Source organism: Zootoca vivipara, chromosome Z2 (assembly GCF_965207765.1).
Source record: "Zootoca vivipara chromosome Z2, rZooViv2.hap1.1, whole genome shotgun sequence".
Classification (NCBI taxonomy): domain Eukaryota; kingdom Metazoa; phylum Chordata; class Lepidosauria; order Squamata; family Lacertidae; genus Zootoca; species Zootoca vivipara.
This window is the reverse complement of record NC_142585.1, coordinates 49,029,688-49,055,856: the sequence shown is the minus strand read 5'-3', so window position 1 is coordinate 49,055,856 and position 26,169 is coordinate 49,029,688. Positions and strand designations below refer to the sequence as shown.

General features: G+C 47.6%; 1 protein-coding gene across 5 annotated transcripts in view; it reads right to left on the bottom strand.

Annotated features, from left to right (window-relative positions):
* The window catches only part of LOC118084551 (dual specificity testis-specific protein kinase 2), a 32,998-nt gene extending 12,924 nt beyond the window's left edge, over window positions 1–20,074 (bottom strand). The window contains exons 1-3 of one of the 5 annotated variants that reach the window (XM_088665357.1): window positions 19,854–20,074; window positions 9,237–9,436; window positions 2,469–2,590 (exon numbers count right to left, since the gene is read on the bottom strand). In XM_088665357.1, the coding sequence (XP_088521483.1) occupies window positions 2,469–2,590; window positions 9,237–9,422 (308 nt within the window). In that variant the 5' untranslated portion in view covers window positions 9,423–9,436; window positions 19,854–20,074. Of the gene's footprint in view, window positions 1–2,468; window positions 2,591–4,034; window positions 4,173–9,236; window positions 9,437–15,679; window positions 15,978–19,853 lie in introns of those variants that run through there. The other 4 variants (XM_035114172.3, XM_088665355.1, XM_088665354.1 and 1 more) reach the window with 4 other exon arrangements.
* Window positions 20,075–26,169: the final 6,095 nt, after the last annotated feature.

The window sequence follows — 26,169 nt, the reverse complement described above, 5'->3', positions numbered from 1 at the left end:
GGCAAGGTGATTGAGCGGGTGGTTGCTGAACAACTCCAGGCACGCCTGGAGGATGCGGACCATTTGGATCCCTTCCAATCGGGATTCAGGCCTCATCAAGGGACTGAAACTGCCTTGGTTTCACTGGTTGAGTATCTCTGGCGGGCTAGGGATAAAGGTGAAAGCTGTTTCCTAGTTCTGCTGGGTCTCTCAGAGGCCTTTGATATCATCAACCATGACATCCTTCTAGACCGCCTAGAGGGGGTGGGAGCACTTTTATAAAGTGGTTCTGCTCTTTCCTCCTGGGCCGTGTCCAGAAAGTGGTGTTGGGGGGATGAGTGTTCAGACCCCTGGCCTCTCACTTGTGGGGTGCCTCAGGGTTCCGTCCTCTCCCTGATGTTTTTTTAACATCTATATGAAGCTGCTTTCTCCCTTGCTGCTTTCAGGATGTTAACGGAACCTCCAATTCTTTATTCCGTTCATTTCTTAATATCTGAATATCAAATTGATTTATTGATAACAAATATCTATGCAAAGTAACAATTGGTTGCTTGAAGCCAAGCAGAAAAATGGAGCCCTTCCACCACCACCTCTGAGGCAGCTAGAGGTCGCTCAGGGAAGAACCAACATCCTGAAAGCAGCAAGGGAGCAAAAAGGAAGCCGGAGGGGAGCAGGTGGCAGAAGCATCGCTCCCGCTCTTTCCAGACCATGGCCGTGGGAGACAAGCGCAGGAGGTAGTGTGAGGCATGCTTCTTGGGGCCCTGGATCTGCCGCCCCTCCCAGTTGTCTCCAGCCTGCTGCCTGAGGAGACTGCCTCACCAAGGCTAGTGGCATGGGCGTAGGCAAGGGGGGGCAGGAGGGGGCAGCTGCCCCCCTAGAAGCAAAAAATTAATGTATTTTACAGACCATAACCAGCACTTTTCCCCTCCAAAAACTGAAGTGGAAAGGGCTTTGCTTTAGCAAGAGCAGCTAAGTCTCCGCTTGCTGGGGGGGGGGGGACACAGCTGTAACAAAAACACATCAAATAAATAAAGCAAAGTGGCTACCAGTAGTTAAGCAGTTAAGACAATGGAGCATATATCCCCAGGCAAGATTCGATAGCTGACCATTTCACCCTATTGTTCTTAAGTGGGAGTTGTTAATGAGCATTCAGGAGCATTAAGAGTTCTATTGGTGATTTAATGAGGGTGCAGACTCAGAGGATTCAATTTGACTAAGGTGGCTCTGCAAGGCTAAAAGGAAGTGAATAAGAAGGGGGGGGCTGTAGCTTTGACAGACACAGTGATGTTTATAAAAAGCAGTGGTGTTCCAGTCTGCCCCTCCTCCTGCATCTGTATACTGTAAATCAGGGGTGGCCACCTCCCAAGAGACTCTGATCTACTCACAGAGTTTAAAACTGGGAGTGATCTACCCCCTTTTGGGGGGTTCAGGTCAAAGCTGTTGAGTTTTTTTAAGGAAGGGAAGCCCTGTTTTTTGGGGTTTAGGTCAAACTTGTTGAGCTTCTTTTAGGAGGGAGGGAGGCCCATTTTTGTTTAGGGCTTCAGGTCATAGTTCAACTTTTTTTAGGGAGGAGGAAAATTTTGGGTGAGCTTTTTTTAGGGGTGGCAGTGACCTACCAGTGATCTACCACAGACACCCAGTGATCTACTGGTAGATCACAATCTACCTGTTGGACGTGCCTGCTGTAAATCAAGCAGAGAGAAAGCTGCTTACAAGGCTCCTGTACCTGCAGAGTTCCAGCATCACAGCGTCACCCAGAGGCACCCACAAATATGAGTTATCCCTCTCTCTATTTCTTCCTTCCTTCCCTCCCTCTTCCATCCTTAATAAAATAGGGGGGGGCAGATAAGCCCCACATAGAAAGCCCATCAACATGGGGGGGGTGACTCTTTCAAATATGGTATTTACCAGTAATTGGGGGGGGGAGGCACCTAGGCCTCTAGGAGTTGGCTGCTATGCCTAGGAGTAGGACAATTCAAGAAAGCAGAATGATGCATATGCTATGGTAATATATCAATAGAATCATAGAATTGTAGTCGGAAGGGACCACAAGGGTCATCTAGTCCAACCCCCTGCAATGCAGGAATTTTTTCATAAGGTGGGGCTTGAACCATGGTTGAAATATTATGCTGATATGCAGCAACGCCTCGGAGCCGTCGTGGCTGCGGCCATGCCTTGCCTCGCCCTCGCCCGCCCTGCCACCCCCTCTCGCCTGCCCGACCCTCCCGTCCTCTCCAGCCAAGCAGGGTAGCCGCCAACGCTGCCAGCCCCAGAAGCACAAGGTGGCCGCTGCCTCCGCCACTGCCACAATGTCATCAGGCCCGCTGGCCTGTAGCCCCGCCCACATTCCCACTTCGTGGCCCCTCCCCTCCTGTGCCTTGGCCCCGCCCCTGAATGACCATGGCTTGCCCCCCCCCTAGTTTTGATCCTGGCTACGCCCCTGGCTAGTGGGGGAGCCACCCCATGTCACCTGCCACCTAGAGACCCACCTGACAATGTTGGGATGGGAGAGCTTCTGCAGCAAGCTGATCTCGCGTACGATCCCCTCCTGGTCTGCGTCGTTCTTGTAGATCTTCACCACCATTGCTTTGCCTCCAGGGCTTTGGGCAACCTGTGAGTTTTTGGAAGATTCAGAACAGGTAAAAGAAAGTACTTATTCATGCAGATTGCAGGGCATAGTCTAAGTAGGGAACTCCCTCCCACTAGAGTCAGTGGCGGCCACCAACCTGGATGGCTTTACAAGAGGGGGAGACAGGTTCATGAAAGAGAGGGCAGTCAATGGCTGCTACACAAAATGCCTGTGCTCTGCCTCCACAGTTGGAAGCAACAATGCTTTTGAATACTAGTTGCTGGGAGCCACTGCTCTAGAGCTTGAATCCTGCTTGCTGGTCTCCCACTGAGGTATCTGGTTAGCTACTGTGGGAACAGGATGCTGGACTAGATGGGCCATTGGCCTGATCCAGCAGAATCTTCTCATGTTCCCATTACTGAGCTTGATGCGGTCTCACTCGGTATAAGGCAGCCTCCTACGTCCCTGTTTCAGCAACCAGCAGTTGGTATGGGCATGTGCTGATTAAACCAAAGTTGCAGGTTCAGTCCCCATACAGCTGCATAATCCTGCATTGGCTAGATGATTGGCTAGATGATTCTCAGGTTCGCTTCCAACTGTATGATTCTACGATCCTGTTTCCTGCAGTGGCCAAGCAGGTGCCTCTGATAGGCCCACAAGCAGGATGTAAAGGGTTGTATTTAAATTCTGTTTTTAAATAATGTTGTGCAATAGTTTTTCTGTTTTGCGAGCTGCTTAGAAGCCACCTAGGCATTAAGCAGTATGTAAATTAAATTGCCACTTATTACCTGACTTGGCAGGATTAATAATAATAATAATAATAATAATAATAATAATAATAATAATAATACCTTCAAGTCAGACTGCAGACCCATCTGTCTTAGTATTGTCTACACAGATAATACTCCTCCCTGAATCTGTCCAACCTCATTTTAAAGCCATCTAAGCTAGTGGCTCATGACATGGCCTGCGGTAGAGAAGTCCACAGCTTTACTATGCATGGATACGTCTTCCTAGTGAGGACGAGGTCTATGCCTTTCCCTATCTCTGGGCAGCCCTGGAGAGCAACAGAATTTAAAACAACCATACTAGGATCACCTTGGTATAATGTCACATAACCTTGATGGCTCCTTTGAAACCCTGGCACTTGGAGGTGAACTTAAATTAAAGCTGGTACATGCTGGATCATTCTGATCAAGCTATCAGACTGAACAGAGGCCCTTTGTTGACACTTTCCCCTCCCTATCATAGTAGTGATTTGCTCAGTAAGATGGAAACAGTTTAAACAAAGTTTGGGAGAGCACAGAGGCTTAAGGTACCAAAGAACACACAAAGGATATGACGTAGAAGATTAGAATAACAGACTCATAGAATTATAGAGGTCAAAGGGAACCCCAAGGGTCATCTAGTCCAGCCCTGGCAATGCAGGGATCACAACTAAAGAATACTTGACAGATGGCCATCCAAACTCCACTTAAAAACCTACCAAGGCATAAGAGTCTCCCACCTTCCAAGGTAGTCCGTTCCACAGTCAAACAGCTCTTATCATCAAAAAGTTCTTCAAATGTTTAGTTGGAATCTTTCTTGCAATTTTAATCCATTGGTTTGGATCCTCCCCTCTGGCACAACAGAAAAACAAGCACGCTCCATCTTCCATGGGTATCTGAAGATGGCTATTCTGCCAATTCTCAGTCTCCTCTTCTCCAGGCTAAACATTCCCAGTTCCTTCAACTGTCCCTCATACGCCATAAGGCTTGGCTTACAGACCCTCGGTCACCCTCCTCTCCCCACCTTCCAGCTTGTCAATATAGCCTTTTTAAACTGGACGCAGGACTCCAGGTGAGGTTTGACCAAGGCAGAAGCGAGGACTGTAGTGCTGTTACATCCCTTTATCTGGACACTTTAAACAGATTAAAGGCTCCAAATGCCACCTGCCAAAGACGTTGCCGCATCACTGCACTTCTCCCACAGTGAATTTATAAACAGCCACTCCTTGCCTGTGGCACCCATGGAATGTGAATTTTCCAGCTGTGAATTCACCAAAATTCACCAAATGTGAATTTTCCAGCTGGGGCAGCAAGGGGGTGCTCTGGTTAATTGGAAGAGACCTTTATACACAAGGCCTGCTGAAATCCACCAAAACAGCTTCCAGGTGTGTGTGTGTGTGTGTGTGTGTGTGTGTATTCTTTATAGTAGTGTATTATAAGGAACTTTATTAAGATGCACACTCAAGCATAAAACAAAACAATACCAGCAGGAAACTGGTGAGAAATATTGAAGCAGAGACAAAAATAGGGGATGGGGACTTCAGTGATACATTCCAGACTTTTTGTATAATAGAAATTAGAACCAAGACTATAAAAATAAAAACACCACTGACATGGGTACACCTTACTTTCTAGAAAGACTGCATTTCCAGTGAACCTTAGTTTGTGAGGCTCTGCGCATACTATTCCTTTTCCCCTGTATTATCCACAGCCATTCATAGGCTGGGTAGAATGGTTCTGTTCATTATTTAACATTTTAAAAAGCTAACTAAAGAAAGAAAATTGTCCTTACATTTTTTTTACCTCTAGAGGATTCTCTAGTTTACATATTGATTTTTCTAGTGGGGCTGATTCCTTTATCTTTAGCAAGTAATATCTGCTGCAGCTAAATTTCCATTTATCTTTTAGTGCCAGAGCTGCAAATTTCAGAAAGTGGGAGTGTTAGATTAAATCAACTAAAGCTTTATTTATTGGCCAAGAAGAGTAATTCTACACTCAGTGCAGCTGTGTGCTAAGGGTACACTAATGTGAATTCTGAATCATTACTGGGCTAGGGAATGAAAACAAAACAAAAAATACATTAAAAGCATATCTCTCTTTCCAATAATTAGTGCTAGAATTTGTGAGGTCCTCTTACTGAAACTGACATATGCAAATTTCAGATTCATCCACAGGCACACTTTAAAAGGGTCCCTTGTTGATTTGTTGGAGGCCTTTTAATTAACTGATAGCTGCTTAGCACTTCTATCTCCGATCTGACCTTCATCGCCTCCTGCATCTCTCTTTGTGCACTACCTTGGCTGTTCCACATTCCCAGCTTCAAAACAAGATTGATGGGGTCAGCTCAGCTGTTCAGCTCCATAAAACAGTCACTATGCCACCTCTAATGGATGCAAAATTGTGGAGCGACCTTTGCAAACAGGCATTGCAGGAAGTCTTCACTCGGCTCCATGCGCCTCTTCCTAATAAAATATGTTTTGCTCAGGACAGTGGTGGCATTTGCTACCTAATGTCCATGCCTTGCCTCCTCTTACTCACTTTCAGGGCATCTCCAAACTGGACCACCAGTTCAGGGTATTTGGCACCCACAATCGGAAGCCTTCCGGATTCTCTCACTTCACCCACCATCTGCTTCTCTCTGGGCTCAGCGAAATATCAGTGCTCCCACACTGGACTACCTTGAGTCAGAAGTCATCAGGAATTCAATCAATTTGGCATTAAGATTCAAGAAAGAAAAGGTTACAATGGAAGCTGTTGCCTCACTCCACAGGTAATCCCACCAACTGGCCTGCCCAGTCCCCAGAGCATGGATACTGCCCACTTTGGGAGCAACTGCTTTAGGTGCCCTCCAGCTTTTGGACTCAAACTCCCCTCAGCTCCAGCCAGCAGGACCAATGGTCAGTATGACTGAAAGCAACTGGGGGGGGTGTCACTGGGCTTCCCCCACAATGGCCTATTAGAAACCTCAGGGCTTGAAGACAACAACTTTCTCCACTGTCCCCTGTCCCCTATAACAGGTATCCAGAGGTACACAGCCTCTGAGCATGCAAGTTGTGAAAGGCAAATAAAAAAATCTCTCTACAGGAACTTATTGATATATCTAGGCAGACCCATTAGAAGCTTTTACACTTACCTGGGAGAAGGGCCTAGAGCTGGAAATAGATGACTCTTAAGTGGAATGCAATATGGGGACCCATGCCCTATATATAAATCAATCTCAGCTTAGAGAAGGGAATGTTCCTTTAAAAATTTGCACTGCCAGCCCCATACCCCTGTGCAGCTTTCTCGTGTGACATCAAATATCCCACAGGATTGTTGGTGTGGCTGCAAGGGACTTTCCTCCACTCATGGTGGGAATGACCTCTGGTCCAGGCTGGCCCACCCATGAGGCAAGGTGAGGCGGCTGTCTCAGGTGGCATGATCTACAGGGGCAGCAGATCCAGCCTCCAAGGAATGTATCACTCGCTGCTGCCACTGCAGGAGGGCCAACGGCTACAGTGTGCTCATTGCTGCCTCCTTGGCTGCAACCTTTAATTCAGGGGTTGGGAACATCTGTGGACTCCACATTGCTAGGCTCCAAAGCCAGCCAGCATCAGGGATGGTGGGACCTGGGCTACCTACATCTAGAGGGAACCAGCTCCCCAGCCTCTGGCTTAATTGATAAACGGGTTCCGACAGCAGTTCCCAAAGTAGGGGGGTATAGGATTACCTAAAGGGGCACTAAGAGGCAATGTGGCAGCAGGGGGGCTCTGAAGGTGGTCCCTCTGAGCGCATTCACTGCTTATTTACTATTGACCAAGTTAGAGTTGCATAAAGATACGTCTGCACAATTTGAAGATCTTTTGATGGAAATTCCAGATTGGGTGATAAATCTATTTTCTGATATTGAAGAAGTTGCGGTAGTGGAAGAGGAGCTGCCGGTAACTGAACTACAAGGTGGCATTGAGCTGAAGCCAAAGATGATGATGATGATGATGATGATGATGATGATGATGACGGTCATTTATTGCATTCATATACAGTACTGCCCTATACTCGGGGGTCTCAAAGACTAGGGAATTGTACCAAGAGTCAAGGAAGGAAACTTCCAATCACTATCCTGCACTGTGCACAGCAGCTAAGCAGCTTCTCCTTGCATTCCCAACATCACATTTGGCGGAACATGGTTTTAGTGTGGTCATCCAACTTTGCAAAGAAATTGATTGCAGAGTAATAAATGCGGTGATTTGAGACTCCTGCTAAGTAACTTTAAACTAGACATTGGGAAAGTGGTATCCCATCCAATGTGTTAGTGAAGTGACTAAATGTGGCATCTAAGACTCTTGCTAAGTAACTATCAGACTCTGAGAAGCTGATGTCTCTGGATCAAGTTAATCAATTTTGGTAACTAAACTTAAGTTTTAATTGGATTTTGAATACACGAGCAATTAACTGTTACGGTTTCAAATTTTATTGTGTTGTTCTGACCAATGCTTTTTATTGGGTGAGTTTATGGAACCAAGGGGGCAGTAACCCAAAGGAGTTTAGGAACCAATCGATTAAACCCCAGGGAACAGCTCCCCTGGATGCCATACAAACCCAAACATCATATGCTATTTCATCACTGGGCATTATAAAACAAGAAGGACGATGCCCTCAGCATGAGAAAACACAATTTCACCTATGTCCAATGAGAGACCCCCTCTCTATTCTAAACAAAGGCTTCATAGTGGATCTCTTGGAATCCTTCATGTTATCTAAAACAGTTTCATTCTACAGTGAAATGGCTCCAGCTTTGCTGGCTGCTGGGATTCTACAGAGCGCCGAGAAAGAAGGGGGAGAATTGCTGCAAGAAAATTGTGTGTGTGTGTGTGTGCATGTGTGTGTGTAGGGGTGCAGGGAGGGGGAAGGAGATAGTAACTATCACCACAGCAATTTGCAGGAGTGGGAGGAACAAGAGAGTCAGGAGGCTGCAGTGAGTAGGTGGGGATGACGGATTGGGAACCGGCTCATGGCTGCCAGTTGCCAGGGGAGGGGGTGCCTGGGAAGGAGAGAATGTGCTATGCCTCCAAATCTGCTTGCATCAGGAAGGCTGGCAGGAGACTGGCAATTTTTACAGCTGACCTTCCTTGTCTGAAACAGTGCCCTTTCCCTTTTCTCAGGAAACCCGGCTGAGCTTATTTTTACCACTGTTATGCTGTGGGTTTAACGTACACAGGCTTGAGTAAAGGTCTAGGACAGGGGTCAGCAACCTTTTTCAGCAGGGGGGGCAGTTCACTGTCCCTCAGACCTTGTGGGGGGCCGGAGTATATTTTGAAAAAAGAACGAACGAATTCCTGTGTCCCACATATAACCCAGAGATGCATTTTAAATAAAAGGGCACATTCTACTCATGTAAAAGCACGCTGATTCCCGGACCGTCCGTGCGCAGGATTTAGAAGACAATTGGGTTGCATCCAGCCCCCAGGCCTTAGGTTGCCTACCTACCCCTGGTCTAGGAACACAGGAAGCTGTGTTATCTCGTGTAAGGCCACCAGACTGTCTTGTTCAGTGCTGTGTCCTCTCACCGGCAGCAGCTCTGTGGGGCTGGCAGGCAGGGGGTCTGTCTCTTAGCCTTACCGGAAGATGCAGGGAATTAAACCTGGAACCCCCAACCACATAGACACCCCTGGCACACAAAACAGATGCTCCTCCACCACCACAGTACAGCCTTACCTGCCCTTTCCAGGCTGCAACAGGCTTCTGTTTTACAGCAGCACAAAAAGGCTGCCAGAATAACACTCTCTCCCTTCTCTGACAGTGGAGCTGTACTGAAGGGGCAGCACAAGCAGGCAAGGTGCAAAGGGTTTGCAAGCGCCCTGCCCTCCTGAGGGTGAATCTGCACTGGGAGCTTAAGCCAGTGTCAAAGCATTGCGAAAGGCTGCATTTCGCTTCAGTCATACCTTGAACACTTTGGAGAAGAAGCCGCTGCCAATCAATTCCATCTCAAAGTTTTCCCAGAATTCCAGCTTCCTGACAGCCGTGCGCAACCTCTGCCAGCGGTCATCCTGGCAATAAGCGTCCGGCATCTCCCCATAGTATGGCGTCAGGCTGGATGGCTCAGCAGAGACCAGCCCCATTTCACACATCTCAGAGACAGGTGCTGCAAAGAGGAGGCAGAAGGAAGAACAGGTTTGATTGTCGGCTCTGCCAAATGGGTGAAGAAGCCCTGCAAGGCTGGCTGTTGTCGTGGTTGCTTTGCAAACAGGAGGTCCCTTCCAGGGGACAGAGCTTTCAGCCATCCTCACCAGCTGACTGACAGCTTCCTATGTCCCAAGGTGAAGAATTATGCTGCCCAAGGGCCACATTCCCCTATGGACAAGCTTCTGAGGGACCATATGCCATTGACAGGCTGGGTCAGAACCAAAAGCAGGTGGAGCAATGCATGTGTGCCTTTCACCTTTCTACAACATGCTACATTCCAGCAAAAGTCAGGAGCTTCTGCACAAGCTTCAAGCATACTTCACCCTAAACAGGAAATGTCTCCTTTCACCATCCAGGAAAGAAAGAAGCATTGCCAGAGTGCAAGGGTGCATCCCAGCCAGGCTTAAGCACTGGAGGAGAGAACAAAGACCAGGGCTTCTGAATGGCCAGATTCTGCCACTGAGACCTCCCCACCCATGCCCAAGGGCTTTCAAACTTCAGGAAAACTACCTCTCCCTTGCATGCACACGAAAGCTCATACCAATAACAAACTTAGTTGGCCTCTAGGGTGCTACTGGAAGGAATTTTTTTTCCTTTCGACTATGTCAGACTAACACGGCTACCTACCTGTAACTACTTATCCCTTGGTTCATCTACCCCAGAAAGTGGTGCACATCTACCAGGAGAGCCCTGCAGGCTGCAAGACTGTTCCAGAATGTTCAAGATGGTTCTAGAACTTTCTGGAGCATTCTTGTGGGGCCTACTGGGTGCCCAGGGCCACGGCCAGCACCATTCTTCCCTGGAGCTCTGATGAGGCACCCTCTTCCACCATTACTGATCAGTATTAGAAACAGATTTAAGCAGCTTATAACTGCAAGTCGTAAGTTTTAAAAATATGCACCTCAAGCATCAACGGCCAGGGTACAGAGGCACATCTTCAACATTTGCCAAAAGCTATGTAATGAAGGTGCCGAGCGTGTGTTTGTGGGGAGGGAGTTCCACAACTGGGGCCACCACAGAGAAGGTCTTCTCCTGGGTCACTGACGCTCTGAATCTCTGAGGGCAGAAGAACTAGCCATCTTAGCATCCAAAGGGTTCTGTAGGGAAGGAGGTGGCCTTTCAGATATTTGGGCCCAAGTCATTTAGGATTTTAAACACTAAGTAAACACCTTTGATTGGGCCCAGAAACAAACTGGCTGCCAGGGCAGCTTTTTAAAAACAGGGGTTATATGAAATCTAAACTGAATCCCACCCAGCAATATGGCAGCTGCATTATGGACAAAGTTAAGTTTCCAAGCTGTCTTCAAGGGCAGTCCCATGGAGAGTGCATTGTAGTAATCCAGCCTCTAAGTCACCAGAGCATGGAGTACAGTGGCTAAGTCATCTCTACCCAAATGGGGCTGGAACTGGTGAATCAGCCAGTGTTAATAAAAGGCACTCCTAGCCACCAAGGGCACATGAGGGCACCATCTTGCTGAAGCTAAGTAGGACTGGGCCCAGTCAGTGCCTAAATGGGAGGCCACAAGACCCAAGGAGGTACCACCTCAGGTTCCATTGTGGGTGAAAGGTGCGATATGAATAGGAGAAGAAAATGAATGTATCAAGGAATTGAGTAGCCAAAGGCCCCCAGGGCATAGCATGAAAGTACCCCTTGTGACAAAAAAGTTTCTTTTTGCTGGGGCAGGTTGGGTCCCCAAGTATTTTCTTTTTCTTTTCCCCATGCCAGAAAAGGGTTAATGTATGGCAGCCTCCGATTGGCTTAGGTTCCAGGAGGGGGGAGTTGAAAAGGAGAGGATCTGGACAGTTTTGGAGGGAGTGTTGGGAGGAGGTTTTGGAGCAGGTTGGGATTGAGGTCGGGAGGATAGGGAGGGAGAGTTGGTTCTGGGTCGAAACATCCACTCTGAGGAAAATATCACAGACTAGAGAAAAGCGTCTCTGAGCTTAGTGTGAAGGACAGTGTGTGGTGTCCTATGAGAGTAATAGGCCAGGAATTGACTGGGAGGCTGAGGTTGAGACAGGAGAAGAAGCTGGAAAGAGACCGTCTACTTAGGTCTCATTCCAGTCAGGAGGGGAGAGATTCTTCTAGTAAGACAAGACTCCCAAACCAGTGAAACCTTGGGTCTATTACTTGGAGTACCTCAGGAGTAGGGTTATCAAAGGAGTATGCAACCGACAGAAAGTACAGTGGAACCTCGGTTTATGAACACCTCGGTTTATGAATTTTCGGTTTATGAACGCCGCGGACCCATCTGGAACGGATTAATTCATTTTCCATTACTTTCAATGGGAAAGTTCGCTTCAGTTTATGAACGCTTCAGTTTATGAACAGACTTCCGGAACCAATTACACCCATGCTTCAGTTTATGAACGCTTCACTTTAAGTACTCCGTGGACCCGTCTGGAACGGATTAATCCACTTTCCATTACTTTCAATGTGAAAGTTCGCTTCAGTTTATGAACGCTTCACTTTAAGTACTCCGCGGACCGTCTGGAACGGATTAATTCACTTTCCATTACTTTCAATGGGAAAGTTCGCTTCAGTTTATGAACGCTTCAGTTTATGAACAGACCTCCGGAACCAATTGTGTTCATAAACCGAGGTACCACTGTACCACCTTGTTCAGAACCAAAGTATTAAGTTAAGAACCAAAGTATTGTGAAACAACTGAGAAAACCTTGAAGTGAAATAACATTGTAAACTGAAGTATCCTAAGTTTTATCCACTCATGTCATAAACTTCCTTGTTAAATAAAATCGTTATTGTTTATTTATTAGAACAAATTCTGCCTGAGACTCCTAATTATTAAGTTTTACCTCATGCAAGTCCCGCACAAGATCTGAGATAGCCTGTGAGAATTTGTGGGATTGGTGTTCTGTGAGTTGGGTGCACACAGTATTTTTAAGTGTGGACTGCAAGAAGATTAAACCTATCCATTCTGAAGGAAATCAGCCCTGAGTGCTCACTGGAAGGACAGATCCTGAAGCTGAGGCTCCAAGACTTTGGCCACCTCATGAGAAGAATCCTTGGAAAAGACCCTGATGTTGGGAAAGATGGAGGGCAGAAGGAGAAGGGGACGACAGAAGACGAGATGGTTGGACAGTGTTCTTGAAGCTACCAACATGAGTTTGACCAAACTGCAGGAGGCAGTGGAAGACAGGAGTGCCTGGCATGCTCTGGTCCGTGGGGTCACGAAGAGTCGGACACGACTAAACGACTAAACAACAACAACAACTATTTTTAAGTGAGAGGACGGGCCCCAATGGCGCCAGGGGGGAAAGGGCCGTTGTGCCGTCGCACCCCCTACCTTGGCATCTGACATTCTATGGGAAACATGTATTTCCTCAAGTTTATGGCTCTTCTCACAATCAGCCTCCTGCCTGCCCAGCCTTCCTCTTTGCCTCCTTCCCTCAAAGAGCCTTTTGTGTAGAGGTGAATTGGCATCATGCCCCTTCGCCAGGCACTAGAGACAAGCCATTCACAGCACTGCGCCCAAGCAGGAACCCCATTCTTATGGCAAGCAGAGAGGCGCTTTTGTCTTCTCTTCAGACACAGACACACAGGCTCAGGGGATGGGGAGGGTAGAGAAGGACGGAAGCTTGGCTGGAAATAACCAGCTTGATGGCTGGCCTCTGGGAGGAGAGCTGGATAGCTCCGCAGTCTTCCAAAACAGTAACTAGCTATGAAATGGGGCCTTTGTATATTCAACCTAAATGGTATGGTTGGATTGGGGGTGGGGGTGTCGGTCTCCAAGGCCATACCATGCAACCTAGCAAGAATTTCCTATTGCATCCAGAGAGCCAATGAAAAGCGGAAAGTTAAGTGCCACGAGGCCAAATGTCTGGGTTTTAAAAGGTCGCCTGCTGGCTGGCTGTTTCTATTGGGTAAACTCTTTAAGAGTTTACATAACACATTTGAAGAAGTACAACACCATTCTAAATAGCCACAGCTTCCCCCAAAGAATTCTGGGAGCTATAGTTTGATAGGGGTGTTGAGAGATACTGCACTATCCCCCCCCCCCACCATGAGCTACAATTCCAAAAGTTCCCTGAGGAGATGGATTGTTACACTGCTCTAGAAACTGCAGCTCTGGGAGGAGAACTGTGGCTTCCCAATGACTCTCAGGGGTGTGGGGCTATGTTATCCATCAAAAGACAGATGCCATTTACATCCACCTATGCGGTGGCATAAAGGTAAAGGGTAAAGGGACCCCTGACCACTAGGTCCAGTCGTGACCGACTCTGGGGTTGCAGCGCTCATCTCACTTTACTGGCCGAGGGAGCCGGGGTACAGCTTCCAGGTCATGTAGCCAGCATGACAAAACCGCTTCTGGCGAACCAGAGCAGCACACGGAAACACCGTTTACCTTCCCACTGGAGCGGTACCTATTTATCTACTTGCACTTCATGCTTTCAAACTGCAGGGGAGGTTGGCAGGAGCTGGGACCGGGCAACAGGAGCTCACTCCTTCGCGGGGATTCAAACCACCGACCTTCTGATCGGCAAGCCCTAGGCTCTGTGGTTTAACCCATAGCGCCACCCGAGTGGCATAGAGGGATACATAATACATAATGAACACAGAAGCAGTTTGATTAGCACCAGAGACATTTCCCCCCTCTGGGTCCAAATATGCATAAAGAAAAAAACTGGCCCTTGGTTTGTTTTCTCTTAACAGAATTAGCTAAGAGCCTGGAATTTAAATTGCTCTGATAGTGGATTTTTTTTTGACCAGGTAAACTAAAGACTTGGATGCAGAATCAACACCAGAAATTATCCTAATATATTGGCAAAACGATTTCCCCTAATATAATGTGTTTTGCATGTAGCACTTAACCCCCATAATATGCCTTTTGTACACCTGATGAACTTGGTTAGAGAACAGCATTGCAAAACTCAGAGACATGTAAGTATTTGATGGTGATGGTATTTCAGCTCTTATGTTGTTTCAGAAAGTGGCAATTAGCCAAGTTCACCTATAAATGTGAATCAAATGAAATCCTCTCCCCCCCACCCCCACCCCTTGTTCCAACTAAGTAATACATATTGGGGGGGGGGGAGAAGGAAATGAGCAGGGGGGTGGGAGAATGAATAGGGAATGTACAAAGGGAAAGGGAAATAACCCTTCTGTGAATTGGGGGGGGGGCTTTTTCAGCAGGGGGCCAGACTACTGTCCCTCAGACCTTGTGGGGCGGCAGACTATATTTTGGAAAGAAAGAAAAAGAATGAATTCCTGTGCCCCACAAATAACCCAGAGATGCATTTTAAATAAAATGACACATTCTCCTCATGTAAAAACAGGCTGATTCCTGGACCATCCGCAGGCCGGATTTAGAAGGCGATTGGGCCGGATCCGCCCCCCCCCCCCGGCCTTAGATTGCCTACCCATGTTCAAGAATCTCCACGTGTCTCTGAGGGAGAGCTCAGTGGCATAACAACCCCTGCTTTGCAGGTAGAAGGTTGGCATATACAATTGAAATAACCTCAGGGAGTTGGTGGGGGTGGTTTCTCTCTGCCTGGGAGCCTGGAAAGCCACTGCTGGCAGTCAAAGCAGGCAACACTGGTCCAGATGAACCCACACTCTATCTCTAGCATAAGGCAGCCTCTGTTTCTATAGTCTCAGTCCAGGTGTTTTAGACTATGACTCCCTCCAAGCCCTACACCATAGATAGGGATGTGCTGATACAAGTTGTAGTCCAAAGCATCTGGAGGGCACCAGAGGTTGGTAAAGAAAGCAGTATGGAGAAAGATTGTTGAGAATGCAACACTTTTTAGCCTCTCAGCCTTGCTAAAGAAGAAACAGAAGTCATGTTGAAACGTCTGGGTAAAAAGCGTTAACACAGAGAAAATTTGGAAGTATGTTGGCAAAGACTAATTGATCTTGTTGGGCTGAGATTGAAGCTTGTGGTCAGGGGAAAAGGCATCAACTCTCTCTCTCTCTCTCTCTCTCTCTCTCTCTCTCTCTCTCCCCCCCCCATGAATGCATTATGGAACTCTCCTCCTCCTGAAAGGAGCCAAGGCATGCATATTTTCTAAATTCATAGCCGCCACAGAATTTCCATTTTCCTTGTGACAGACTGTACAATTATTTATGTAATTATTCTTACTGCTATTTCAATATCTGGCACTTCAATCATAATAAAAGCAAAATCATACCCAATCAAACAAGGTTCAGTAACGTGATCATCAAAATTATTAGAATACTTACTCTGTTCCAATGTATGCTGAGTAGGCATGCACACACACAAACTCGCACCCTGCAGATCACATTCAAAAGGAAAAACACCTTGTGTAGGACCTAAGAGACCCATAGAGGAGGATTTGCCTGGGAAAAAGTCCACCCACAGCAGAAACTGGGTGCCAACTCCATTAGCACACAGGTCACCGGGTGAAATTCGAGCCACCACACCTCTTTGCAAAAACAGCCGATGGGAGACTCATCATTGCACACAATTGCATCTCTCCCTCCTCCCTCCCTGCACTATGAGAAAGCACAAAGAACTACCTGAGGGACAGCTTTCCTTTTCTGTTTTTAAGGAAAGAATTAAATGTTTCAGTACAGGAGGTTGGGTCTGGTTGCTAGGAAACAGTATGTATTCACGCCAGGTGCTGCTACTGTTGAGTCCTAAGGCAGGAGCCCAGAGATCATCTAGTTCACACAACTGACTGACGGGCTGAGATGTCCAACTACTAATCACCACAATCCAGATCCGTGTGTGTGTGTGTGTGTGTGTATTAACACATATGCCACCGTGGGCACATGGTGCTACAGATAATAACTCACACAAGGAAGCCAAGCCATGTGACCCAGGGAGAGGCAACTTGGCCTCAGTCTTGGCCAGGCTGGAGCTTTGGAGACCCCTGGAGGGTGAACCCACTGTCCTGAGCTTTCCACAGTCTGGGCTGGAGGCATGGGGTCCTATTCTGTCAACCCAGCAAAAGGCAAGGATTCACACTGCCATACGTCACCTCCCTTCTGTGAGGGAGGCTCCAAACCCCATTCAAAGTCCTTGAGGTTCCAGTCCGGAGTATCATTGTTTTATTAGTTGCATTTAAAGCCTACCTTTTCTCCAATGAGCTCATGGTTCTCCCCTCCTCATTTAATCCCCACAACCTTGTGAGGTGGGTTAGGCTGAGAGGCTGCCCGGTAAGCTCCTTGGCCAAGTAGGGATTCAAATCACAGTCTCCCAGATCCCAGTCCAAAGCTCTAACCACTACACCGCACTGGCTCTCTAGATTTGGATCCACGCTGGCTACAGCTGCTGGAATTTGTATTCCCAAAACATCTGGAGGGCACCAGGCTGAGGAAGGCTGCATTAGGAGTAAACTCCCTTCCCATTTACCAACATCGGAGAGTGGTCCCTAGGTGTGCTTTACAAGTCAAGGTCTCCTCCAGTTGCCCCAACAAACCTGAACAGGCCCCTAGCAGGCCAGGAGGAAGCTTAGCAGCCAGTGAAAACTGAATCCTGCCCCAGGCAGAAGCATCTTTGCCAAATGCCTGGCCCCACCTCTGTGACATTTACCAAAAAAAGCAGCAGCAGAAAATATAGCATTTGCACCAAAAAGCAGCAGAAGCCATGAAGAATAAGTCACCTGGTTGCATTTTATGCTGATTTACCAGAATTCCAAAGCAAGCACAACTGTATTTGTATAGTGCTGTGGGTGTGGCATGGCACTTTGCAAGAAGTACAAAAGGAGAGTCTCTACTCCAAGGATCTTACAATTTGGGTGATCGTCACAACAGCCTCTTACCATTAAGAAGTGTCTCCCAACATTCAATCAAACTATTCTCTCCCGCAACTTAAGCTTGCAAATGCTAACCCTCTGGGACAGAAGTCACTGCTCTCTTGACTGTGCACTTTCATGAGCATTAACTGATGAACGGGTGTTAGAAGAATAGAAATATAAGTAGGCTGCAAATGTAGGTATGTGCACTGCATAAAATAAAAAAGCATGAAGATGTACACTCTTTATCCCATGTTGTTGCATTTTAACTGCATTTTGTATAAATTTTATGACTGAGTTTTAACAACCAACTCATTTTTATTGTATTTTATAATGATGTTCCTAAATGTTGTACGCCGCCTGGTATCCCGATCTGGGGAAAAGGCAGGATTTATTAAGTAATAATAATGTACGTAATAATAATCTGTAACCTCAAGATTGCAATGTGCTCTCTGTGGTGTGGATACCCTTGACCTCAGTGTGGAAGCCCCAGCTGGTGCAAATTGCTGAGGCTGAACTGTTGCTTGGGACAGACTACAGTCAGCACATAACTCTGGTGCTGAAAAACTTGTACAAGATGCCCATGACTAGGCAATGGTCTAGGCCAAGCATAGGCAACCTTGGCTCTCCAGATATTTTGGAACTACAACTCCCATGATCCCTAGCTAACAGGGCCAGTGGTCAGGGAGTTGTAGTTCCAAAACATCTGGAGAGCCAAGGTTGCCTATGCCTGGTCTAGGCAATGGTCAAGGTCCTCCTTGCATTAATTTACAAGGTGCTTATCAACTTCGTCCATGTGAATAAATCTGCAGCATTTGACTAAATTGCAGCAACACTCTTCACTTGGCTGGGGAAAGCCTATCTCCATGACAGACCGTGGAAAGCTTCTGCCAGTCAGAACAAGGCAATATGAGACCAGATGGGCCAACATCTCTGTTGTGCTTTAAAAAGCAAGCTGTAACACATACAGCTTTATCAGTTGGGGAACCAAAGGAAAATAAATAAAAAAAAGCAGCTGAAACCACCAAGCAGGGATTTCCCCACAACACTTATAGCAACTTATTTTTTTCATTTAAAAAATGGGGCGTGGGGGTTCAGACTTTGCCTGCCTCAGAACCTCAGTTCCCAAACTTGCAAGCACATGAGAATGGTACAGGTAAAGGGACCCCTGACCATTAGGTCCAGTCGTGACCGACTCTGTGGTTGCGGCGCTCATCTCGCTTTATTGGCCGAGGGAGCCAGCGTACAGCTTCCAGGTCATGTGGCCAGCATGACAAAGCCACTTCTGGCAAACCAGAGCAGCGCACGGAAACACCGTTTACCTTCGCGCTGTAGCAGTACCTATTTATCTACTGTACTTGCACTTTGACATGCTTTCGAACTGCTAGGTTGGCAGGAGCTGGGACCAAGCAATGGGAGATCACCCCGTCGCGGGGATTCGAACCGCCGACCTTCTGATCAGCAAGCCCTAGTCTCTGTGGTTTAACCCACAGCGCCCCCTGAGAATGGTGGTTATGGTTAAATGAATGCCAAATGTGCTTAAAGGCACAAGGTTGTATCGAATGCACTGAAGTTAATGGACATGAGTAACTGCTAATACTTCTTACATATTTATTTATACCTCACATTTTCACCTGACATGACTCAAGGCAGCTTACAAATAAAAATAATTACTTTAAAAACATTAAATCATTGTAAAACAATAAAAGAGAATTAAAGTTATATACACATATAACATTTGTTTAAAATAGACAAATAATTATAATAAAAACAGCACAACACAGCCCCACCCCATTCATTAAAAGCAGTCAGTTCCGAAAAGCCACTTGGAACAAAGTCTTCACCTGATGGCAGGCAGTCAAACTTAGGTTCAATTATTTCAGTGGACCTACTCTGAGTAGAACTTCGTTAGCCACAACCTATCACTTATTACTACTATTGTTAAAGGCTGCTGAAAACGGCTGGCAAATCCAGTTCTGGAAAAAGGATGAGTTTGAGAAGGGAGTAAAAAACCCGGCCAGCCCACCCCCTGGGGGTTAGGGAATTATCCCAATGGCTCTTAACGGAAGCCCCATTACAAAGCTGGACCATTACCTGCAACTGATCTCGCTTCTGTTATGCGATGCCTTCAAAGAAACTGGATTTTTGATTTAAAACGTCAGGACTTTTTTCTACCTTAAGAAAACCCTTATGAATAGGAGAGAGAAATCTGTGTAATGAGGCGGGGAGAGCGAGAAAGCGCGCTCAAACCCAACACTGCTGGGGTCTGCAAAGGCGGATTGGGCAGTTGCGCTGAGCACGCCCGGGAGCCTTCCTTCGTCTCTGCCATCCCAGCTTGCTGCTAGACAAGCACCGGGGCTCACCCATCGTTCTCTGCCCTTCCTCCCTAAACCAACTAGACGATAAGCTTACCGGTAGGTTAATCCGCGGAGGGAAAGGAATCCGCTTTACCCGGGCTCAGTGGAAATCGGTTTAGTGATTTCTTTACCTGCTCCACCAAACGGGTCTCGTGGCTCAGATGAAACCGCTCTTCTCCTGTCTCATCTGTAGGACAAGTCACCGGTTTGGGGGTCGACTCTTCCTATGCCTTGGAGGAGAAAGAACTTTACGCGCTGGCTAGCAAGGCTAATGGGCCCGAGGAGCAGCAGCGCACTCACCTGCTGGGGCGCCCGATGCGTGCTCAGCTTCTGCTGGAAGGCGCCTTGCTGCCTTCTTCTCCTCTTGCCGGCTGGAGTGCTGCTTCTTTCCGGCGAAGCGGAGGCGCGCCGTGCGTAAATGCACAGCTGGCGCCGGTTTCCGATGAGCTCGCTCCAAGGCACGCTCCGCCGCGTTTAGCTCCCGACCCGACAGCCCAAGTCTGGGGGGAGAAAGGCGAGGCAGTCGGGTTCAGCGCCGCCCTCTGGACAAATAAGAGCTCAGTGCCATCGGGCACTTCACAAGCAGCGGAGAATGGATTGGATCCAACGCGCTCTTTGACGGCCGCGGAGCGCTACGCAAAAACTTTCAGTGGGTTGTGAAGGTTGACGCTTACATGGAGCGGTATTCTGTCTTCAGTATAAACGCGTCTCCCTATTGCAGTCAGTGTGCACGTGATACCAAAATGCCAGACAAGTGTTTTCGTGTTAGTTTTTAATAGATTACAAGAGATAATTCGTTGTTAAACTGCGATCCCTTCCTTGTTTACTCAGAAGTAATTACAGTATGTTTGTGCAGTGGGGCCTACTTCCTAGTAAGCTTACTGATGATTCCAGGCTACATTAAGGTGCAGGACCTAAATGGCTTCTTTGAATCCATAATTTTCTTTACCTAAAAAGGAATGTGGTGGTTTTTACATCATTAACCCACAAAGGTTGTGATTAATCCATGCTGAGGAAAACTACTAAAAAGCAGCATCCATCTGACAGATGCATTAACATTTATTTACTTATATTTATTTACTTTGGCCACCTCATGAGAAGAGAAGACGCCCTAGAAAAGACCCTGATGTTAGGAAAGATGGAGGGCAACAAGGAGAAGGGGACGACAGAGGACGAGATGGTTGGACAGTGTTCTCGAAGCTACGAACATGAGTTTGACCAAACTGCGGGAGGCAGTGCAAGACAGGAGTGCCTGGTGTGCTCTGGTCCATGGGGTCACAAAGAGTCGGACACCACTAAACGACTAAACAACAACAACAACTTATATTCATTGCATTTATGTTCTCCAGTGATGTTTGTGGTGCCCCCACCCCATTTTATTCACACAGCAGCACTGCAAGGTAGAGTGGGATAGAGGGGCTGGGAGATGCTGATGGGTTGAGCAGAAATTTGAACCCACAACCCACTCCATCATTCCGTTTCTCAGTATTAAAGATACAACAACAATAGTTACCATATGAATTGCAATGTGCTTTGGAGCATTAAATTCTCTTACTGTTTTCTCTTGAGGGGGGGGGGAGCTTGAGGACCCTGAATGTTATCTACATTGAATAACATCCACTGAATGCACATTGAACTTTCTCTCTCCTAACCTGGAACTGACCTTTTCTTGTACAACAATCCAATTCTCTGAGATCTCCTGCCCCCAAATTGATTATTAAGACTATTTTTAGCCCTTCAAGTGGAAACTCAACTCTACAATTATGAGTTGGCTTTCCAGCATGTCGCTGTCCGCCTCTTCAAGCTACTTCAGTGCATGAAGTGGGGGGAAATAATTAACTTTAAGGCTGTCTTATGGTGATCAAGTTCAGTCCTTTGCCAGAAGGTGCTTGGAGGACATTAGCACCAGCCTCCATATTCCAGAATAATCTGCCTCTGAATATCAGAGGCTACAGAGCAACAATGAGAGAAAGCTCTTGTCCTCGTATCTTCCTAGCCAAGGATGGAACCTGCATGTCCAAAGACAGTCTATCTCTGAACATCAGTTGGTAAGGCAGGCATGGCTAACCTGTGGCCCTTCAGAGATCACTAGACTCCAGCTGCTCTCAGCCCCTACAAGCATGGCTAGTGGGCAGAGATGGTGGAAGTTGGTGTCCAGCAACATCTGAAAGGCCCCAGGCCACTCACCTCTGGTATATATGATTGCTTCCCAAAGAGCAGCCTTCCCTAACCAGGTACCCTAGATATTTAGTACTAGAACTCCCTAGCATGGCTGTCTGAAGCAAGGCCTTGTGGGAGTTGTAGCCCAAAACACACCAGTTGGACAAAGACGGTGTTTCCTGGGTATCCCACTATAAAACATCCCGTCTCCCTCCTTACCTGTTAAAGAGACAACACCATTTTGAATTTCAGTTTGAAACTTGCCTCTCCAGCAGTTTGAGGCAGCTGCATGAAAAGGAGCCCACAGCTGAGGGCTGTCATATTCTCCCTGGCTGTGTGGCCTGTCATCCCAAATACATGCATTTTTGTTCCACTGAGTAGCAGTCAGGGGTGGGGACACCTGCTGTCTGGTGCCCCCTCACAGCTATAGAGCGAAACTGTCTCACTGAGGAGCTAAAGGCACCGGGAGCCTTCAGGGATTGCCAGTGTGGTGTCTGAGAGTGCAAGGGGACCTTTGGAGACGTCACCTGCTGCCCCTGCAAGCCCCTGAGCACCCCTAACTCATTGCTTCTTCCACTATGAGGTGATGAAGTTGATAACATCCTACCTCCCTTGAAAAGTACTGGTATAGGTTTGGGGCTGGATGTCTGGGATGTTAGGGGAGGGGTACTACCTCTGGTGGGGGACATGCTGTGCTCCTTCTGAGGTAGTTCATCCCCCTTTGGTCCCCCCACCCTGCACTCAGCACTCACCTGTGGCTCCTAGAAGCTGCCAGCATGTGACAGCAGCCACAATCCTGAGAATGGCTTTGAGTGGCCGGCTGCATCAGGTGAGGGTAGCCCGTGGGTCACAAACCCTCAGTGAGTTTGGGACTCTGTGTACGAAGAGAGGCTCCGAAGGATTGAGGAGACGAGACCAAGATTGGGCCCAACAGTCAAGAAGGTGGTATCTGCACGGGCTGTAGAAGGAAGTGAGGGGCAGGTGGGGCCAATCCACCTGGGAAGGTAACCCATTTGGGGGAAGGAAAACTCTACTACCTTGTAGGAGAACTTCAAGAAAAGAAAAGGCTCAGGAGGAAATCTTACACAAATCCAGAGCGGAGTACAGTATGTAAGACAGGTGGAGGGTGCACTCTATTGTCTCCTGAGACAGATGCCAACATGGTTTGAGGACTCAGTCTGGATGACATTTTTGGGTCCCTTCCAAACCTTTGATCTTGTATCTGCAAGGGTAGGGTATATAAGAGGAAACCCATCAGAACACTTCCTTTGTCTAGGATAATGGCCTTATAGCTGGGAGGGGGCTAGGTACAGTGGTATCTCTAGTTACCGAAAGAATCTGTTCTGGAGCTCCGGTTGGACCCCAAGGTTTCCGCAGGAGGAGGTGCCTGTTCTGTGCATGCGCACAGCATGATAGAGCGCTTCTGTGCATGCATGAGCAGTGAATCCCAGAAAAATACTTCCAGGTTTGCCGCTTTTGCAACCCGAAGTAAGCCGAGGTTCTACTGTACTATCATCTGTATCTTAAAAGAGTGAGCTCCATTGCCATAGAGACAAATGGGGGAGTCTGTTCCCATCTCACCTGGATAGATGTCATGTTATCCTTGTTCTGTATGTACATAGAAGTGAAGCTGGAAGAGCTTCAGTTCTGTGTTATTTTCAAGATTCAGAAGCTGACGGGAAAGTGGAGTGCCTCAGAGAGTAGGAGTTAAAGAATAGTGATCTGTGTTATAAGAATTCTAAGTTCTCAAATATAGAATAAATGCTCATAAATGTACAAGGCGAACACATACATAAGTGTCTAAACCACGTGTCTGAAATAGTAAAGGTAAAGGTAAAGGGACCCCTAACCATTAGGTCTAGTTGCGGACAACTCTAGGGTTGCACGCTCATCTCGCTTTACTGGCCGAGGGAGCCGGTGTTTGTCCGCAGACTGTTTTTCCGGGTCATGTGGCCAGCATGACTAAGCCGCTTCTGGCGAACCAGAGCAGCTCACAGAATGGCCGTTTATCTTCCCGCCAGAGCGGTACCTATTTATCTACTTGCACTTTGACATGCTTTCGAAATGCTAGTTGGGCAGGAGCAGGGACCGAGCAATGGGAGATCACCCTTTCGTGGTGATTCGAACTGCCGACCTTCTGATCAGCAAGCCCTAGGCTCAGTGGTATAGACCACAGCACTCTGAAATAGTACAGGAGAACAATCCTGAAGCCATTTTGACTCCCCCAAATTGACCTCAAATATTTCTCTGCAAGGAGGAAGGAAATGGGAAAAGCTTTCCAGTTGTCTTTGTACTGTAGGGGCTTACACCCAGGCACGTATCAAGGGAGGGGCGGGGGGCAGGTTGCCCCTAGCTCCTGTTTGGCGGGGGTAGCGTCAGGCTGCGTCGTGACATCACAACACACGTGCCAGGACGGACTGCGTATGTGCCACCCCGGGCAGCCAAGCAGCACCGTTCACCACTGCTTACACCTCCCTTTTCAAATGCCGTCTGGGAAGTATTTGTTAAGCTGAGCAAACTATCAATATGTGTAAGAGATTCAGAAACTAAATTATTTACCATCTCAAAGGAATGGCCAGGCTATCCAGAAAAAGCAATCAAGTAAGGCATTATTATCTGGTATCCTGGCAGACACGAGAGAAGCAACACTCTAAAATTTCTACTGGAGACCACCTCCTTCTGTGATGTACCCTGTTTCTCATATTTTAAGACATACCCATAAAATAAGCCATAGCAGGATTTTTAAGCATTCAAGGAATATAAGCCATACCCCGAAAATAAGACATAGTGATAGGCGCAGCAGCAATGCCGGCCGCGGCAGGAGGAGGAGGAAAAAAATAAGACATCCCTTGAAAATAAGCCATAGTGTGTTTTTTTGAGGAAAAAATAAATATAAGACGTGTCTTATAATATGAGAAACACGGTATGTATGATGTTTTTTGGGGTGGTCTTGGGCTGTGGTGGGTTCGAAAACACATCAAAGTGCACGTAGATTAACAGGTACCGCTCCGGCAGGAACGTAAACAGTGTTTCCGTGCGCTGCTCTGGTTCGCCAGAAGCGGCTTTGTCATGCTGGCCACATGACCCGGAAGCTGTCTGCAGACAAACGCCAGCTCCCTTGGCCCATAGAACGAGATGAGCACCCACGCAACCCCAGAGTCGTCCGTGACTGGACCTAACAGTCAGGGGTACCTTTACCTTTATCTTGGGCTACAGGGTGGGCAATTTCAAAAGTCTCTATAGGGGCTTCTGCATCATTGTTCTGGGTCTCTCCTACCTCCTTGCAAGGAGGGGAGGGAACTCTGTTGCAACAGAAAAATAAAGATCTGCTTTGCTTTCTATGGATCTTGCCTCCATCCTGTGGTGAAGCTGCATTCTCTGGCACCGGGGGGGGGCAGAGAGCAGGTGGGGGCGTGGCTGGCGTGCATCCCAGGGGCACAGAACATTGTCCCACGGGGCGGGCATCCCGGGGGTATGGCACATTGCCTGCGGGGCATGGTGTGCCGACTGCGGGGGCGTGGTGTGTGTCTTGGAGGTGTGGCGCAGTGGGGGGGGGTGGCACGTGTCAGGGAGGCCGCGATGGTCCCCCCTCCTCGATGGTCCTGGGGGCGGTGCACTCCCCTCCCCCATTCCTCCGCCAGTGCCTCCATCCATTCATCTCTGACCGATCATGGACTTAGGGGACTCAGTCCCTTGGAGAGTTGGGCAGCAAAAGCCAAACCATCTATTATTTCTATAACAACTGTAAAATGGGGGCAGAGGGTGTAGGAAGGAGAAAAAGTGAGTTGAGAAAGAGAGAGAGAACATGTGCACAAATTTGGATCCAGCAAAACAGATCCTCTTGAGATTGCAGTTTTCTCGCCACCATTCCAGCTCACAATTGACTGAACGTTAAACATCATGGACCTGGTGCTTTGCAGTGAGGGCCAACCCTTCCATGAGACAAAGTGAGACAGCTGCCTTGTGTGACAAGTTCTGAAGGGTGGGAAGTGGCTAGAAATTTGGGTCATGGGGCCTGCCCTACAAGCTCTAAGCTAGCTTGCTGCCCTAGCACCCTGGGGTCCATCACCAGAGCTGAGGAAAGACTCAACTACCAGTCTAGTCAGATTTCCCACACAGAATGGGGAATGCACTGTTGGCTCAAACAGCAAAATGGCTTGGGCCGCTCCTGTTTGCGGCACTGTCATGCACAGAAACATGGTTCTGGGCGTAGATCTTTATGGAACCTCGTCATTTTCATCAAGAACATCCACAAAAACCACAATCAAAATCATAGGACTTCTCTTCCAGGAGTCAGACATGCACCCAGGACATCATTGACAGGGCAGCATACTAGTCATCATGGCTACATGCTGGGATTTAATAAACTGTCAAATGGATTACACATCTGCAAAATATATTTATATTATATATGAGAGCCAGTGGTGGGGTAGTGGTTAGAGTGCTGGACATCGGG